This window comes from Sodiomyces alkalinus (assembly GCF_003711515.1).
Source record: "Sodiomyces alkalinus F11 unplaced genomic scaffold SODALscaffold_12, whole genome shotgun sequence".
Taxonomy (NCBI): Eukaryota; Fungi; Ascomycota; class Sordariomycetes; order Glomerellales; family Plectosphaerellaceae; genus Sodiomyces; species Sodiomyces alkalinus.
In genome coordinates this window covers 1,040,626-1,057,406 of record NW_021167090.1, presented here as the reverse complement: position 1 = coordinate 1,057,406, position 16,781 = coordinate 1,040,626, and the positions used below count along the sequence as shown (strand labels likewise).

General features: G+C 54.3%; 5 protein-coding genes across 5 annotated transcripts; 3 read left to right on the top strand and 2 right to left on the bottom strand.

The window, feature by feature from the left end:
• The first annotated feature begins 2,180 nt into the window (after positions 1–2,180).
• Positions 2,181–3,442, top strand: SODALDRAFT_329379 (2-hydroxyacid dehydrogenase). Its single transcript, XM_028610921.1, has 3 exons — positions 2,181–2,489; positions 2,567–2,786; positions 2,912–3,442. Exons 1-3 carry the CDS (start codon positions 2,192–2,194, stop codon positions 3,255–3,257), a joined length of 864 nt encoding a protein of 287 aa, XP_028462998.1. The 5' UTR covers positions 2,181–2,191; the 3' UTR covers positions 3,258–3,442.
• Positions 3,443–4,236: 794 nt separating this feature from the next.
• SODALDRAFT_382114 (hypothetical protein) lies at positions 4,237–8,302 on the top strand (the record flags this gene model as incomplete). The annotated part of the gene is made up of 8 exons (XM_028615207.1): positions 4,237–4,412; positions 4,654–4,686; positions 4,795–4,954; positions 5,029–5,175; positions 5,478–5,565; positions 5,630–5,771; positions 5,849–6,930; positions 7,080–8,302. 8 exons carry the CDS (start codon positions 4,237–4,239, stop codon positions 8,000–8,002), a joined length of 2,751 nt encoding a protein of 916 aa, XP_028462997.1. The 3' UTR covers positions 8,003–8,302.
• Positions 8,303–10,136, bottom strand: SODALDRAFT_301831 (cytochrome P450). The gene has a single exon (XM_028608909.1). The coding sequence runs from the start codon at positions 9,977–9,979 to the stop codon at positions 8,582–8,584; it is 1,398 nt and encodes a 465-aa protein (XP_028462996.1). The 5' UTR covers positions 9,980–10,136; the 3' UTR covers positions 8,303–8,581.
• Positions 10,137–11,277: 1,141 nt separating this feature from the next.
• On the top strand, positions 11,278–13,628 carry SODALDRAFT_337759 (SDA1-domain-containing protein; the record flags this gene model as incomplete). Its single annotated transcript, XM_028612722.1, has 2 exons — positions 11,278–11,324; positions 11,390–13,628. The coding sequence occupies 2 exons, from the start codon at positions 11,278–11,280 to the stop codon at positions 13,626–13,628; spliced, it is 2,286 nt and encodes a 761-aa protein (XP_028462995.1).
• Positions 13,629–13,834: 206 nt separating this feature from the next.
• Positions 13,835–16,781, bottom strand: SODALDRAFT_346666 (ClpP/crotonase). Its single transcript, XM_028613261.1, has 6 exons — positions 16,158–16,781; positions 15,793–15,923; positions 15,698–15,727; positions 14,720–14,836; positions 14,394–14,571; positions 13,835–14,175 (listed from the first exon to the last, which is right to left on the bottom strand). Exons 1-6 carry the CDS (start codon positions 16,369–16,371, stop codon positions 14,036–14,038), a joined length of 810 nt encoding a protein of 269 aa, XP_028462994.1. The 5' UTR covers positions 16,372–16,781; the 3' UTR covers positions 13,835–14,035.

Below are 16,781 nucleotides of genomic sequence, written 5' to 3'. Positions count from 1 at the left end.
AGAGAAGTGCGAGATCAAACAGTCGTCCTCTGAGGCCAGACCCGGGGTTGTGTAGGAAAGGGGCATTGTATTCTCAGACTTCCCCACGCTCGATATTCCTTAGCCTGTCAGGGAAAGACGCTGTTACTTGATTCTGCCCGGCTTCCCATTGTGTGTTGCTGTGGTTGGCGATGTCAATTCTGTTGACTCCATAACTTGCTCAACTTGACTTGTCGTTTTGGTCTTATAGTCAGTCTGTTTGACACATAATTAAGGCGGTTACTGCTACAATAGTAAAACAATGAGTCTGTCAAACTCACACAAAACTAGTCTGTGGACGTGGGGTTCGGACGAGTCCTGAGTCCATGTCAAAGTATTCCCTTGTAATACGTTCGTACGTTACAAAGAGGAGAGTCAACAAACAAGCCTTTGGTGGCCAGTGCTATAAAATTGGGCCAACATTACAGTTTAGCATGGAACTCTGGTGTATCCAGTTCTTCTTTGATTTTGATTGCGTATGATGTATCGCGTCTCATCAACGACGCGACAACATAAGACAGTGATGCAGCCTCACAACGAAAAGCTCCGTTATCTGCTCAGCCTTTCCCTCCTTGGAAGGTCTTGCATGATATATTAGTCGCACCTCTATTAAACAAGTTGTTGATTGCCTCTCTTCACTATGTCCACCATCTGGATAACCTACCGACACATTGCCTTCAACTGGCATGCGCGCGTATGCCTATGTAAGACCGGCGTCAAGGCCTCAAACGCGTCTTAATGGAAACGTAGCTTGAAGCCCAGAAATAGCGACGCGCAGCGCTATAATCCAAACATACAAACTTACGCCGACTCCTGAGAGGAGGCCGTCCCTGTTATCCTTGTGATGTTGAAACCAGCTGCAGTTAGGAGTTGCCAAACATTCTCACGACCAACATCACCAGAAACATCTTGAAGGTTACAAGAGCGTCCCTGGAGCAATGAAAAGTGGACGAATGACAGCTAAGAAAGTAGAATATCGGTGAGTTTACCGTTACCTCACAGCCCGACCCTGAGCTGACCCAGGTCGGGCCGATGCCAATTGAAACAGCGTATTCGTCTCAACTTCCTTTAACAACTTAACTGCTGCCTGGCTTCAAGAATACAGCAGTATAGTGCTCACTGTCTATATTATGAAAATGGTTTCATGTTTTGTTCTGATATATGAACTTCTGTACCATGTGTTGATATGAGAGGGTTCTGAGTTCTGACTACCACTTATGCTAGTATAACTATACCCTACGTATTTGTGTCTCAGATCAGTGTTACTAGGCTCATAAGTTGATACTGCGTTTCTCTCTAGCTTTCCCCTTATTGTCATGTTATATTTCCAACAGGAACATGTTGAGCCTGTTATCTTAGGTTTATCAATTGCCTAGGAGGGGGGGAGATTGTGAAGGGCTCCAACGTTCGGTTACAATTCTCCGGAGTTCGGAGCACCATGACCTGCCTAATATGATAAACGGGCATGGGATTAATAATTGCCAACTCCCAATCCTTCGACTCGTGGTCGATCTATCAGCTTGTGTTACCTCAACATTCTACAAAAACAACTTTAAAGAGAAGAGTAAACCTGAAGAAATACTATCTTATTCATTTGTACTGCTTCGCACGTCCTTTTCTATACGCCAGTGAAAGGGACAGCAGCAGAGCAACGGTCCCCCGACTTAGACCCCTGGAGCCCCTCCCCCGCCGTCCTTAATTCCGGCACTGTCCCGCTTCTAGCGTCTGCGCCAACGTCCTGTTATCGGCAGACTTCATGCGATATATAACACTGTCATGCCGAGCGATGTCATGGGACGCTTGACGCTCACATCCCATCTTCAACTCTCGTTCGAACTAGATTCTTCATCGAAAGAACACATTGACCATGGTTGCTCAAATCCGTGAGCATATCTTGATCACGGTCCCCGTGGAGGTGTCCGAAGAACGCCTAGCTCGGCTAAAGGAGAAGTTCCCCAACGTGGAGATCACCGTCGCCCCGACCCCATCACCAAGGTCTTCAGAATGGAAAACATTCAAGCAACCCGCTAAAAGTAAGGGTCTCATTTCTCCTTCCTTTTTATCATGCAGTCTTCATTGCCGAGCGAAATAAATTAATGGAACCGTGAGGGAACCCCCAGAGGACTACGCCGGCAAGACGATCCTCGTCACCCTCAACGTCCTGCCCCAGACGATGGAAGACGCTCCGGACCTGTCCTACATCCACTTCTGCTCCTCCGGCACAGACCACATCGTCCAGCACCCCGTGTATACGCAGTCTTCGGTTCTGATGACCACGTCCCGCGGAATCGCGGGGCCTCCCATCGCCGAATGGGTGGTCATGACCGCCCTCGTGCACTGCCACAAGTACAATTACAGCCGCGAACTGCACCTGAAGCGGCAGTGGAGCTCGGGCGCCGACTTTATGAGCTGTCGCGACGTCGTCGGCCAACGGATCGGCATTGTGGGATACGGCGGGATTGGCCGTCACGGTGTGTTCTCCTTTCCCCTGCTGTCTCCTTTTTCACTTTCACCGTTGTTCTGACTTGAGATTTGTCAATGAGTGTAGTGGCACGTATCGCCAAGGCGATGGCTATGGACGTGTACGCCTTCACGGCCACGCCCAGGGAGACGCCGGAGCAGAGACGGGATACGGGCTATACCGTTCCCAACACGGGGGACCCGGATGGTTCCATCCCGACGAGATGGTTCAGTGGGCTCGATAAGCCCTCTTTCCACGAGTTCCTCCGACAAGATTTGGACATTGTCGTCTTGTGCCTACCGCTGACGTACCTCTCCCCTTAACCCCTATCCCCCCCTCCCCCTGCCCCTCCCCCTCCCCCCCTTTCCTCCTTTTCAAGCTTGAACAGAGATCCATCGAGGACACTCGCAGGACTGAGGCATCTGCTCACAGGCCGCAAACTCGCCATATCCTCTCCACGGCCGAATTTGAGATTCTCAGCCGCCGCCAGTCGTTCGTGAGCAACATCTCACGCGGCGAGACTATTGATCAGACGGCCCTCATTGCCGCCCTGGAAACCGGTCAGCTGCGCGGGGCCGCGTTGGACGTGACGGACCCGGAACCCCTGCCTGCAGACAGCCCGCTCTGGACGGCGCCCAACATCATCATCTCGCCTCATATGAGCGGGTTGATCGCGAACTACGGCGACCGAACCATTGATGTGCTGGAACTCAACTTGGAGAGGAAGAGCCGGGGCGAGCCCATGGTGAACGTGATCCAGCGGGGGAAGGGATACTGATGTGACCGACGGGAGGGCCACGGCCCACGGTGCCACCCAGCCAGGGAGGTGATACAAAGTAGGACCGTTACCGTTTGATCGTGACAGACGCCAGTTCTGGACACGTAGTCGGGGAAAATGAAGCTCAGATAGACGGCCAGAACGGAACGGGAATCATAGGATAATAGAACGGCGGCGATCCAGCGAACTCTGAGAGTGGTGAATGCGCCATTGATGCTTGCTCCCAAGGGGAGAGACCAGTGGCGAGAACTTGGGGAAAGGGGATGCACAGCCACAATCGATGTGACACTTGTGGAAGAAAGCAGCGGGGCGACAGGATGTACCCTCATGTACCCCCATGTACGAGGTACGAAAACATTACCTACCTTACCTTACCTTACCTAAGGTACCTAGAGGTAGGTATTCGGTCTTCGTGCGCCCTTGGGAAGGTACAATAGCACTCAACGCCCATCAACACAAACAAACCAACGCGTCTTCTGAGAAGTTAGCCCAATGTCAATGTATTCTTTCTTGAGTCGCCCGATTCGAATACGATCGGAACATTCGGGACATTCAAAAACACCGCCGTGACCGACCGGGACAGGGGAAGACTAAAAAGAAGCGTAGATAAGACCAGTCCACGGCGAGTGTTGACTGCTGGCGCCGCCGATGGACAAGAGCCTGCGACATCTGAAAGTACACGTATCGTGAGAGAATCGCCAATCCGTATCTGAAACGTGCTCAGCGGGTGCTATTGTTGACTTATGGTCTTGGTCAACGTCATTTCCTGCCCAGAGTGGTGGCGCATGGGACGGAGGGAGGGAGCCCATCAATGATTGTTTAGGTAGGTACCCGATTCCATCTTTGACCTTATGTACCTCTCTGGTAGGTACCTTATTCGGACGGAGTTTGAGGTAATTTACCTGCTTACTCCGTATCTTATTAGGTACAATTCTTTCTTTACCGTTCAAGGGCACGAGGACGCGGAGAATCGGAATCAATGGACAGACCGATTCGATTCCCTCAGACAGAGTTCATCCAAGGCCTTGGGTCCTTGACACAATATGAGCCGAGCCACGAACTGTACGCCATCGTGGACGATTGTCCGGCACACCATACGAAGTTGTTCTTTTCGCATTCAGTTCGGATCTCGGAGTTTGATGGTGGTGCGGGAATGTTGGTGGTGGGTAGCAGTGGCTGTGGCAGTGCTCGCTCCCGGGTGGTTGATAAACCTACGAAGTACCCGTGCACTTGGTAATTTATCTGTACTTACTTCGTACTTCGTACAAGAAAAGGCGAAACCCCGAGACTTGGGAGATGAAGGAACAGGAATGGGATTGTTGTTGTTGGGTTGTCCCCCCTATTCCTTTAGGGGTAACTGTACGGGAGGTGGTTTAATGACGTTTGCATCCCCCAGGACTATGACCGAGACGAAGAAACATATGCCTTTGTGCCTTTATGCCTTTGTTCGGCGGTGATACTCGGAGTTCCATTAACCGTTTTACGTGTAGCGTGATGGGTCGTCGGATTGGAGAGAGAACTGATGATGCTGAACCAGGAAAGCTCCTCCTACCACGTATGGGAGCATCCCTTGGTGCAAGGAGCCTGAGACGGACCGGGGCTTTCACGCTGGATTACGGAGGATTTCTGTAATTACTTCATACTGCTATATGTACAGCAATACGGAGGACGGAGTACAGAGCAGCTACCAGTGTATGGTGCTCCGTATTCGCCCAGAGGATCGGGAGCGAAGGCAAAGGCAAGACACATACCGTAGCTGAATACTTTTCAGTACACTCTAGCTATTGCCATATCCATGTACATGCTTAACAAAGTCCACTTAGAGGACAGAGAAACTGCTATTGAGTACGTACCAGGCACGGGAAGAGCCAACGTTTGGCCCAATGGTTGGCTCATGATGGTCACTTCGGCGGGGCATGTCTAAGTCTTGGTTCAACCCAAGTTGGGCGACTCGCTGCTTGGGGCTTACGCGTCCCCCTTCTCCCCTTTTCTGGCTCTGTCGTTCAACGGCCCTCGTTTTACACGTGTATAAAGTGATGACATACTTTGAATTGTACTGCTATTGCCCAATTGTGTGTACCGCTGTATGTACTCAGTACTGAATACTTCATCTGGTACGAAGTAGGTACATACACTCAAAAAGCAGGAGCGAGCTACGGATACTGGTAATTATTAGCGCCTAAACCCAGTGGCGCTTTCCCGGGCTGGTTGGTCTGACAGGCAGCAGTGATATTCAAGAACGAGGCCCAAGCCCGGTCCCAACTTGTGTCCCTTCTTCACCTGCTCACTCTCCTCATTACCGCCTCCAGTGCTTCTTATCCAGGTACCTTATCTGGGAGAGAATACTTCGTGACTCCTTGGATGCTTCCAAGACTTTCGATCTTCCCACCTCCTTTCCAGCGTTACCCGGTCTCCTTTCTCCTGCTTTTCCCCTACTTGTGTCCTCTTCACCACGAACATATCTCCATTTCCCACCGAAATTCACCCATCAGTCAATTACATATCCGCCCGCCAGTGTATTATTGCGCCTCTTGCAATTCCCCCCCTCTCTCGATTAGAGGCAAAATTTATCCGATCGGGTTTTTCGTCAGAACCGTCACTGCCCCTCCGTCATCGAGTCGTAACGAGGGTTTGCCTTTGGCCCTTGTTTGTTTATTTCGGGAAGACGTGGGCGTCTCATCGAAGCCGGATAGCATGACGCCAACTCAGCCCCAGAACGTCGATCATCTCGACGGTCTCCTCGATCTCAGCGACTACGACAATATCCCCTCTTATCAGTCACCATCTCTCTCGCCAGTTACGACCAACAAAACAACATTCCCCAACATGCCGCCCATCAACTCCGTCCAGACCCCAACAGTTCCCTCCTCCGCGGCGACGACCACAACCGCCCAACCTACGCTAAGCGGGCCCAGCCATCAGTACGGACTCTATAAACAACAGACCGGCTTTGTCCCTGGAGCCTTAGCGAGCACTCTCGCCGTGAACCAGGCCAACGCGCAAGTATCCGGCTACCATGGCGGCTACAGCGCCGATTTCCTGAACGGCCTAAGCCCCGACCCCAATCTCTTGGATTTCAATACCCTCCCCGGCACGGCTGCCTCGCATGCCTCGCAGGCCTCGTCAAACCCGGTGGACGTGGACAACATGGACTTCGACTCCCCTTCCGACTCTTTCCTCTACCCAGACCTTGACACCATCAACCCGAACTCTCTCACTGGCCAAGAATCACCCGTCGTCCCCTCTCAGCCCAGCAACGTCGGTAGGCTCTGGCCCGGAATGCATACTCAGGCCGCCGCCGCCGCCGCCGCCAACGGCAAAGCCCAGGCCCAGGCTCAGCAGCAGCGACGACAACAGCAGATTCTGCACTCCCAAGGCCAGCAGCAGCACCAGCGTCAGCAGTCCAAATCCAGGACCAAGAGCGCTCAGCCGACCGACCCCATTGTCGAGCAGAAGATCACCCAACTCCTCAATTCGATGCGTGCCCGGCCCATGGGCGAATCGGCCAGTCCCACGCCGGTGATCAACGTGTCTCGACCCAAGAAGGACGAAGATGAGATGGACGAGGACGAGCGACTGCTTGCAAGCGAAGAGGGTAAGAAGTTGAGCAGCAAAGAACGTCGCCAGCTTCGGAACAAGGTATCGGCCCGCGCTTTCCGATCAAGACGAAAAGGTAAGAAGAGAAGAAGAGAAGAAGAAAAGAAAAAAACCAAAGAGAAAAGAAAAAAAAAGGGAGAAAAGAAAGAAGAAAGAAGAAGAAAAAAAAACCCGCCCTCCTGATTCCTCCCCTGCACAATTAAGATGCTGACACCTTTCTTCCAGAGTACATTTCTCAGCTCGAGGCGGAAATCGCGAACAGGATCTCCGAAAATGGCGACTTGCTTGTGCAAAACCGGGCACTTTTGGAAGAGAATAAGAGACTTTCCGACCTTACCCGCATGCTCCTCACGTCACCCTCCTTCTCCACCTTCCTCGATCAGCTCAGCAGCAACCCACAGGCGCCCCTCCCACCGCATCAACTCCAGCATCAGCAGCATCCTCCCGTGCCCTCGCAGGCCCAGCCTCCCGTTAAGACGGAGCGACTGCCCGAGCAACAACAACAACAACAACAACAACAACAACAACAACAACTACAACAGCCACAAACCCCCAAAGACCCGAATCCCTATGGCGTCCAACAACAACAGCACCAGATCGGCATGGCTTTGATCCCCGAGCATGACATGGATTTCCCCCTCTTTAACGCCGCCAACGAGGCCTTCGCTATGCAGCCTCAGGTGTTCGCTGTCGTCGAGACGCCTGAAATGCCCGCCGTTATCGACGCCGGCATGCTCTCCGGCAAGTCCTCCAACTTCATCGGCGAGACGTTCGAGTCGGAAGACGACAAAGTCGACCTGCCCCCACCGGAACTGCCGTCCAAGATGTTCACGCCCGAGGTGGCTGAACAACAACAGACTGAAGCCCAGGAGGAGGCGTTGGACGACGAGTTTGAGAACGATCCCGAGTTTGCCCTCTACCATTCATCGTCATGTCCGCTTTCCGAGTGCCCCGTCGAGCTCGACACGGACGGGTTCAACCACGTCGACATCTTCGGCGGCATAGAGCCCGAGAAGATACTCGCGCGGTACGAGCTTGTCGATGCATCAGAGGAAGAAGAGAAAGCAGCGGTGGCCATGGCTCGGGTGCAACGCATTAGTGCCAGCCTGGAACCTGTCCTCGCCAGGTTAGAGCAGCTCTGTCTGTAGAAACAGGGGATCCTCTTCCGGCTCGTCTCACTCTATTTTTGGTCTTCTACTCAGCACACATCATACTGCTGCTTAACCCCCCCGTTTTCCAGTACTTGAATTTAGTCATCCGGCCTCCAGACGTGGGGAACTTTTGTGTTTTCACGTTCGTACGGCGTTTATGGTGTGGATTGGGCGTTTCTTTTTGAGTGCCAGGGGCATGTTCGCCTCTGCATGGCACGTGTCAAAACTGCAAAGAATGGGAACCGGCATGACTTGACGAATCTGGTAAATTCTTTTCTTTTTTTTTTTTTTTTTTTTAACTGTACCTTTAGGCGTGGACGAAGAAGGACGGTGGATAGGTAGTTGAGTTCGGAACGTACTAGACAGCACGGAGGGAGGAATTGAGAAAAAAAGAATCCTTGAGGCGGTGCCCGTGTCCAATTTGCCGGCAAAACAGATGAATGTTATCGACTCGACTTGCGTAAGTACCATTACCCCGTCCGGCGCCGTAGGTGCTGAGCGAGTGCTCAGTGCGAAGGGGATTATATGTTAAAATAGAAGAAGAAAGACGAAGACAAAAAAAAACAAGTATTCTAATTAGACAGCCCTCGGCTTCACCTTGACAAAGAAATCCACCGGTCTCAGGTTAAACCATCCATCCTGGTCAAGCTGATAGCTCGGATCGGCCATCTCGAAATCCACCTCCCGGATCAGCTTGGTCAGGACGACGATGTTCCAAAGCCAAGCGTAGTGCTTCCCGATGCACTCCCTCTTCCCGTTCCCGTACCACCGCCGCACGCCGAGCGGCAGCTTCTCGTAGGCGTCGCCCAGCATCCTCTCGGGGCGGAAGGCGAGCGGGTCGTCGAAGACGGCCGGGTCGCGGTTCACGCCGGCGAGGACGATGATCATGGGCTGGTTGTGGGGGATCTGGTACTTCCCGCCGGCGAGGAGGACGGGGCTCGTGTCCCCCGCGGGCCGGGGGATGGGTTCGATGTTGAAGCCCGGGGCGGCGAAGGAGAGGCGGAGGGATTCGCGGAGGATGGCTTCGATGTAGGGGAGCTGCGCGAGGTGGGCGTAGGTGAGCTCCCCTTCGCCGTTGGCGTTGGCGAGGACGGCGTCGATCTCCTTGCGCGCGGTGACGATGAGGTCTGGATTCTTGAGGAGGAAGTAGATGGCGGTGGCGATGAGGCAGGGGGCGGTGCTGCTGCCGATGGGCATGGAGACGATCTCGTCGAGGACTTGCGAGTCGGTGAGGGCGTTGCCGGTTTGCGGGTCGGTGCCTTCCATCAGGGCGGCGAGGACGTCGTTGCGGTCGTGGAGGGCGGGGTTCGCTTTGCGGTGGGCCACCATGTCGGCGGCGTAGGACCGCATGGCGCGGATGGACTTTTTGAACTTGCTGCCGTGGACGAGCCAGTTGAGGAGCGCCGGCCTGGCGGGACGTTTCATGGCCTCCGAGGTGGAGTCCTCCATGGCTTGGATCATGGGGTGCTCCGGCCCCGCCAGGCAGTCTAGCTTCTTCCCGTACAGCGCCAGGGTGGTGGCTTCGAGGTTCAGCCTGTTGAGTTGGTCGACCAGGGGGATGGTGTTGGTGGTGCCGAGGCCCTTCCACAGCTGGATGAGCTCTGTGGCGGTGTCGCGCATGTCGAAGAAGCGTTCGGCGATGGACTCGGGGGCGAGCCGGGGCGCGATGATGCGGTGGGCGATGCCCCATGACTCTTCGTGGTCGAAGGCCGTGAAGAGGGCGTCGTGGACGGCGGCTCGGATCTCGACTATGGGCCCGCCGACGTACTTTCGGAATCGCTTCTCGTCGCAGAGCTCCTCGGCCAGCGCGGCGCCGGCTACGAAGACCATGGAATGACCCAGCACCTTGATCTGGAAGATTTCGCCGTATTTTTCCGACAGCTTCTTCAATGAGCCCCAGGTGTTGCTGGTATCAATGTCGAAGACGTTCCCTAAGAGGGGGACGCCAGGAGGCTGGGGGATGGGGTGCGACATGATGTTAGTTGGCTAGCTTTCTACGTTGTATGCCTTTCCAGATTTGAAAAGGGAAGAGAAACAGGGGACGGAACTGCGAGACCAGAGTTACGAAACGACGCGACGGCGGTTGACTCGGGCTTACACTGCCTCTTATGCTTTTCTTCTCATCGGCGTTTCTTCACCGCAACACGGGACACAGCCGTGAGATGGGGGATGAGCACTCAATGGCAATATTTACTCCAATTGGTTAACTGTGGAACAAAAAGGTGCCGATCCATGTCTCAGCCTGAGCTCTGCCGCTGTCCCCCAGCGCTTTGAATTTACACGCACAAAATATCCGTACCTATACCTATTAGCTAGTCCTAGGCACCCGGGGGTGAATGGGAAGAGGAGACGGACGGGAGCTCCCGCGGCGGGTTGTTGGCTGTGCCTTTGAGGGCGTTGGAAGTACGAAGCAGGATCCCAAGGGCGTACTTGAAGAAAAGAAATCCATAGGTTTAAATATTCCAGCACACTGCTTGACCGCCAATTGGTAACGCCCGCCATCCCTGTTGTGAGTGTACATGACCTTCAAGACGGGCTGTGAGACAGCATGGTCAATGACCGACTGTAGAAGGGAAGGCCAAGCCGCCAAAGAGCAGTAAACTGTAAGATCACATCACCAACCGAACCGTTGAAACATCTCATCCCTCCGTCACCCAACGACCTCTTGTACAGGCCATTTGATGTTTCAAGCAATGCGTTGGGTCTTCTTGAATGCGCAGCGACTGTTGAGATGCGGGTTCGAAAGCGCGATAATGCGTATGTAGGCTGCAGGTAGGCACAAGACATTGCCTAGGGTACCGTAGGTAGACCGTAGAAGAGCCAGGATGTAAAAGAGAATCTTTACTCGTCCCCCACCTTCGATTTCCTTTCGTCCCAAAAAACATAATCTTCTTGCTGCTTTGCATACCATGGAGCACACTTCGTACACATAGACACGGGCGGGTTGGGTTGTTGCAACTCGAGAGCGGTTGACGCCACGGGCCGTTGGCTCTTCTTAAAGATTACCTTAGTCATCAGTCCCTTGCCCACCTTAAGGTACCTAGGTAGGTAATTACCGAGGAGGAAGTACGAAGAACCTAAGGTAACGGATACGGAGTACGTACCCCCGCTGAGATTACCTACGATAAGGAGTTGTTTCACGATAAGGATTTTTGCTGGGTAAAATCCTTCGAAGAAAGTTCGAGTATGGGAATCGTCCCTCCTCCAGCTCCACGGTCAGTCGCCTATCTAAGAGTTTTAACAGGTGACAGGTCCTGGGCAACGGCAACAAAATGGGCAAAAGAAAGGTCGGCGCCCTCGAAAAGGTCGACATTGACCTGTACGTGGTCTCCTCGTTTCCTGTTGTCCTTCGCTCTCAACACTCGCTAACTTGATCAACCTCAGCGCGACTCTACAATACAAGATCCGCCGCGACCCCAAGTCATACGAAGACAACTTCCTCCAACAATGGGGCCAATACGAGAGCCAGCGCGAGGTCTTCCTGGTGTCCCCGGCTACTGCGACCCACGAGTACACCAAGTCGTTCCACGACCTCGTCGACCTGATCGCCCATGTGTCCGACTGCTACCGGGAACATGCCCAGTCCTTCCCCGACGACCTCAAGGCCATCCTGCTTCAGCATCACGAGGTGCTTCACCCGGAGTTGCGCGAGAAGATGGTCGGTAGTCTGGTGCTCCTGAAGCGAAAAGATGTCATCGACTCCTCGCGTCTGCTCACGACGCTCTTCCCTATTCTCGTCTCGTCCCCGAGCAAGTCGCTCCGAGCGCTCCTCTTCCAAAAGATTGTCGGCGACCTGCGCAACTCCAACTCCAAGTCCACGAACCACCCGCTCAACCGGACCATCCAAACCGTCCTCTTCAACCTCGTCACCGGCGATCGGACGTCCCCCAAAGCGATATGGGCGGTGAAGCTGACGAGGGAGCTGTGGAAACGGCAGATCTGGACCGACGCCAAGACGGTCGAGGTGATGAAAGAGGCCTGCCTTTCGGACAACGAGAAAGTGGTGGCCGGAGCGACGCGGTTCTTCCTGGGCGGGGACAAGGAGAGGGAGGAGCTCGAGGACGAGAGCAGCGACGACGAAGCCATCGACCTGCAAAAGATGAAACACCAGCTGGGCATCAACAAAAAATCCAAGAAGAAGGCGCACGCGTACCGCAAGGCCGTGGGCAAGCTCCACAAGCAGGAACGGGCGAAGAGCAAGCCGCACCCGCTCAACTTCTCGGCCTTCCACCTGCTGCACGACCCGCAGGGCTTCGCCGAGCAGCTGTTCCAGAAACACCTGCAGAACACGTCGCGGTCCAACAGGCTGAACCTGGAGAACAAGCTGCTCGTGCTGCAGCTCGTCACGCGGCTGGTGGGCCTGCACAAGCTGACGGTGGTGCCGCTCTACTCGTGGTTCGTCAAGTACCTGACGCCGCGCCAGGAGTCGGTGACGTCGGTGCTGGCGTCGCTGGCGCAGGCCACGCACAACCTGGTGCCGCCCGACTGCCTGGAGCCGCTGGTGCAGAAGATCGCCAACGAGTTCGTGTCGGAGGCGGCGGCGGCCGAGGTGGCGGCGGCGGGGCTCAACGCGATCCGCGAGATCTGCGCGCGCCAGCCGCTCGCCATGCAGGACACGCTGCTGCAGGACCTGGTGCAGTACCGCAAGAGCAAGGACAAGGGCGTCATGATGGCCGCCAAGGGCCTGCTCTCGCTCTACCGCGAGGTCGCGGCCGAGATGCTGGCGAAGAAGGACAGGGGCAAGGACGCCACCATGGGTCTCCGGTCCGGCGAGGTCAAGCAGAGGAGGTTTGGCGAGGAGGAGGCGGGCGGCATCGAGGGCTTGGAGCTGCTGGAGAAGTGGAAGGAGGAGCAGCGGAAGTTGAAGCGCGCTGAGAAGGGTCTGCCCGAGGATGGCGGCGAGAAGAAGGAGGAGGGCGGTGGCGAGGAAGTGGAGGATGACGGGTTCAACTCGAGCGACTGGGACGTCGAGTCGGTAGACAGCGACGACTCTGGTGGTTGGATCGCCGTCAGCCACTCCGAAGACGAGGAAGAAGAGGAGAGCAAGCCGGCACCCAAGAAGCGAAAGACGAAAGGCGGCAAAGAGGATGAGGATGATAGTGAGGACGAGGACGAGGACGAGGAGGACGCAAAACTAGACGCCGAAATCCAGAGGATATCCAAGCTGGCGACGACGACGATCCTCACGCCGGCCGACCTGCAGAAACTTCAGGAGCTGCGCATGGAAGCGAGACTGAGCCAGACGCTGGGCGGCAGCAAGAACCGGGCGCAGCGGAAGCTGGAGGAGGCGCTGGCGCGGCACGCGGAGGACGGGCTGACGGCGGAGCAGATCGAGGCGCCGGCCAAGCTCCGCAAGACGACCAAGGAGGAGAGGGTGGCGATGGCGAAGGAGAACAAGCCGGACCGGAACGAGCACAAGAGCACGCAGGCGATCCGCCGGTCGAAGAATGCCGCCGAAGGGAAGAGCACGAGCAACAAGGAGAAGGCGAGGCAGAAGAACTTCCTCATGACGCTAAACAAGGCCAAGCAGAAACAGAAGCGGAGCTTGGTGCAGACGAGGAACGTTTTGCGGGGGCATCTGGATAGGGCGAAGCGTGGTGGGAGGAGGGGGAATAACGGGTAGTCGGGGCCGTCGACCGGTCTACGGTGCGTGTAGTATTATCTACGTATATGAATGGAGAGACGAATGGATTACTTTTATTTTTCCCCTTGTAAAAATCGTTTTATTGATAGGTGTCTTTCATGCCTTGGACATCGACTCAACTCTTGAGCTTGATAGCGTAGTCTGGGAACTACTCTGTAGGGTGAAGAGGAGCAGAGGAGGTTCAGGTAGCAGATGTAGCAGATGTAGCAGATGCAGATACAAGGCAGACAGACATCTAGTGTTAGACTAATAACAGAATAATGAAAAAAATTATATATTTATATATTCGGCCCCTCCATCGTCCAGATCCAATCTCGACATTCATCCGAGGAAACATGTCACACACACAGGTACAGACACCCCCCGTCGGATGAGAGCAAGGAAAATCAATTTTGCACGCCCTTGAAAGCCCAGCGGGGGGCCCGTTTCTGGAGAAAAGCCTCGACACCCTCCTTCTTGTCCCGGGTGCCAAAAGCAAAGTAATAGAGGCTTCTCTCAAAGTCGTCATCCCGGCCGAGGTCGTCAGCTGAGCGGTTGGCGGTTGGCGGTTGGTTAGCTTTGCTGCACGCATTTCTGGTTTCTCCCTTTTTTTTTTTTTTTTTGTTCTCTCCTTTTCTCTCTTCCCCCGGGTTTTGGAATTTTGGGGTTGGACTTGGGTTGGAATATGGGTTTTGAGACAACGGGGTAGTACAATGGGGAAGGGTGGGAATACGAGTAAGTAAGGCTTAAAGAGGGCCGGCTTACATCTGCAGACTGCCTCTTTGGCAAGAGATAGGGCTGTGGGACTCAGGGCCGCCATATTGGCTGCAGTCCTGACCGCATTTTCGAGGACAGTGCCGGGTTCGTAGATCTGTGCTACGAGACCGGCGGCTCTGGCGTCGGCGGCTGAGATGGGCGTTCCGAGGAGGATCATCTCCATGGCCTGTCACGGCATTTCGTTGTCAACAAAAAGGGCTTTTGTCTCAGACATATATCAGGCCATTATAGAGCCTCGAGGAAAAGAGAGAGGCGGGGGAGAAGAGAGAGAGAGAGAGAGAGAGAGAGAGAAGGGGGGGGGGGTTTCAGCTTGCCTTGTATTTCCCTACGGCGTTGGTCAACCGTTGGGTACCGCCGGCACCGGGGATGAGACCGATCGTGACCTCCGGAAGGCCGAATCGGCTGGTCTCGGATGCGAAGATCAGGTCGCACTGAAGAACATCTTTGCATTAGTGTGCGGATAGTGTCTTCTTCACCGCTGAGGTGAAAAGGCAGGAGAGGGAGAAGCATAAGAAAATGACCATCAGCTGATTTATCCATGTATCCGGTATCCCCACTGGTTTGACTTGCGCTTGCAGCTTGTCTCTCTCAGACGGGGTCACCTTGAAGAAGTGATCGACCGCCTTGCAAGAAGGGCGATTCCCGCCATGATAAGTGATAGTGACGATAGTGACGATAGTGACGTTAGTGACGTTAGTGACGATAGTGACGTTAGTGACGATAGTGACGTTAGTGACGGTGATAAGCGCGCCCACTGGCCATAAAGGTGCCCGAAGTAAGGTACGGAGTATGAGGGCTGGGAGCAGCAGGTATCCGGACCTTGGGACCAACGTAAGGTAGGTACCTAAGTGGGTCACTGAGTGTGGGGAAAGAACGACTGCAGCTGACTGCCGGTGGTTCCTGAGGTTTGGGTCCAATGAGGAATCTGCACATGGTCGATACATCTTGACATCTTGTACACTACCTAGGTAGTACACTTGTTTGTACCCAGACCTGAGACTCCTGAAACCCGCCAAGGTCATCAAGTGAGCTCGTGAGTCGTCCCTTCCTTTCTCTTCCCTCCATCATCTCGAGTGAAGCCGACCTGGATTGACTTCATCCAGAACCACCATGGCATCACCTTAATCAAGGGTAGAGTATTGGTAGGTAGTCGTCAAGGGAGGCTTCAAAGCCCTTGTTCGCCTGAAAAATCGACATTTCGTCACATTTTCCCAATTTCTCATCTTCATGTCTCGGAACAGGCGGCGGTAAAAAAAAAAAAAAAAGGAGGGAATTGTTTCTTTCTTACTCACCATCAGCGCGACCTCGAATCCTCCGCCTAGCTGTTTTTGGCCTGTCAATTTTTGCGGTTCATGATGTCAAGGTCTTCGGGAAGAGAATAACGTACAGCCATGCCCTCAACCGCGGCAATGAGTGGCTTGCGGACGTTGCGGATGCCGACGCAAAGGTCCTCGAGATAAAGACATCGACGTGCATCTTCCCCGTCGAGCACGGATATTTCCCTAATGTCGGCCCCCGCTATGGATCCGCGTCAATCAATTGTCGACAGATCCGTGAAAGAAAAAAAAAGGAGGAAATAACCCAACGAACTCAGCTGCGAGGATCTGCGGCACAGCTGCAATGATCTGCGCATTGGCAGGCTGCAATTCTTGTGTGTGTGTGTGTGTGCCGTGGACCTTTCGAGCCGGCGTGGGGACGAGGCGAGACAATGCCTCTTTTTTTTAAAACCACACACAGTGACACAACACATACCTGAGAAGACACCTCCACTGCCCGTCACCACGATGACACGCACAGACTTGTCTGCTGATGCTGACGACAACGCCTCCAGGAACGTGTTGATGAGCTCCTGCGAGAAGGCATTGCGCTTGGCCGGTCGGTTGAACGTGATGACCCTCACGCCGTCACTCGCCATGGACACCGTCACCAGACTATCTGCCGAGGAAGAGATCGAGCCTATCGTCATGATTGCGGCCGTTCGACGATTGAAAAAAGACGGGGTATGCCGAGAGAAAAGAGAGAAGAGAAGACTGCGAAAGGGTAGATGGGAGAATAAGGGGGTGAAGGGACAACTCGAACGACAAGTGACGAGATTCTGTGTGAGTGTGAGTGTGAGTGTCTTTGTTTTGCCTTGTGTGAAGATTCAGAAATGCCCTCGTCGCGTCTTGGCCTCAGCTCGACTTGAACGACTTCTTGTTCTACCAATACAGCCACGACGAACCGGGGGGAGGAGTACGAGGGGCAGCCACGGCCTGAAATAGTTTTTTCGAGCCCTTCCCTTCCAGCGCAAGTACCGCGCCGTTCGAACGGTCGCACAACAAATGTCAAGAAAAGTCGCAACATGATCCACGCAACGGATGCGCCACTGTCGAACCC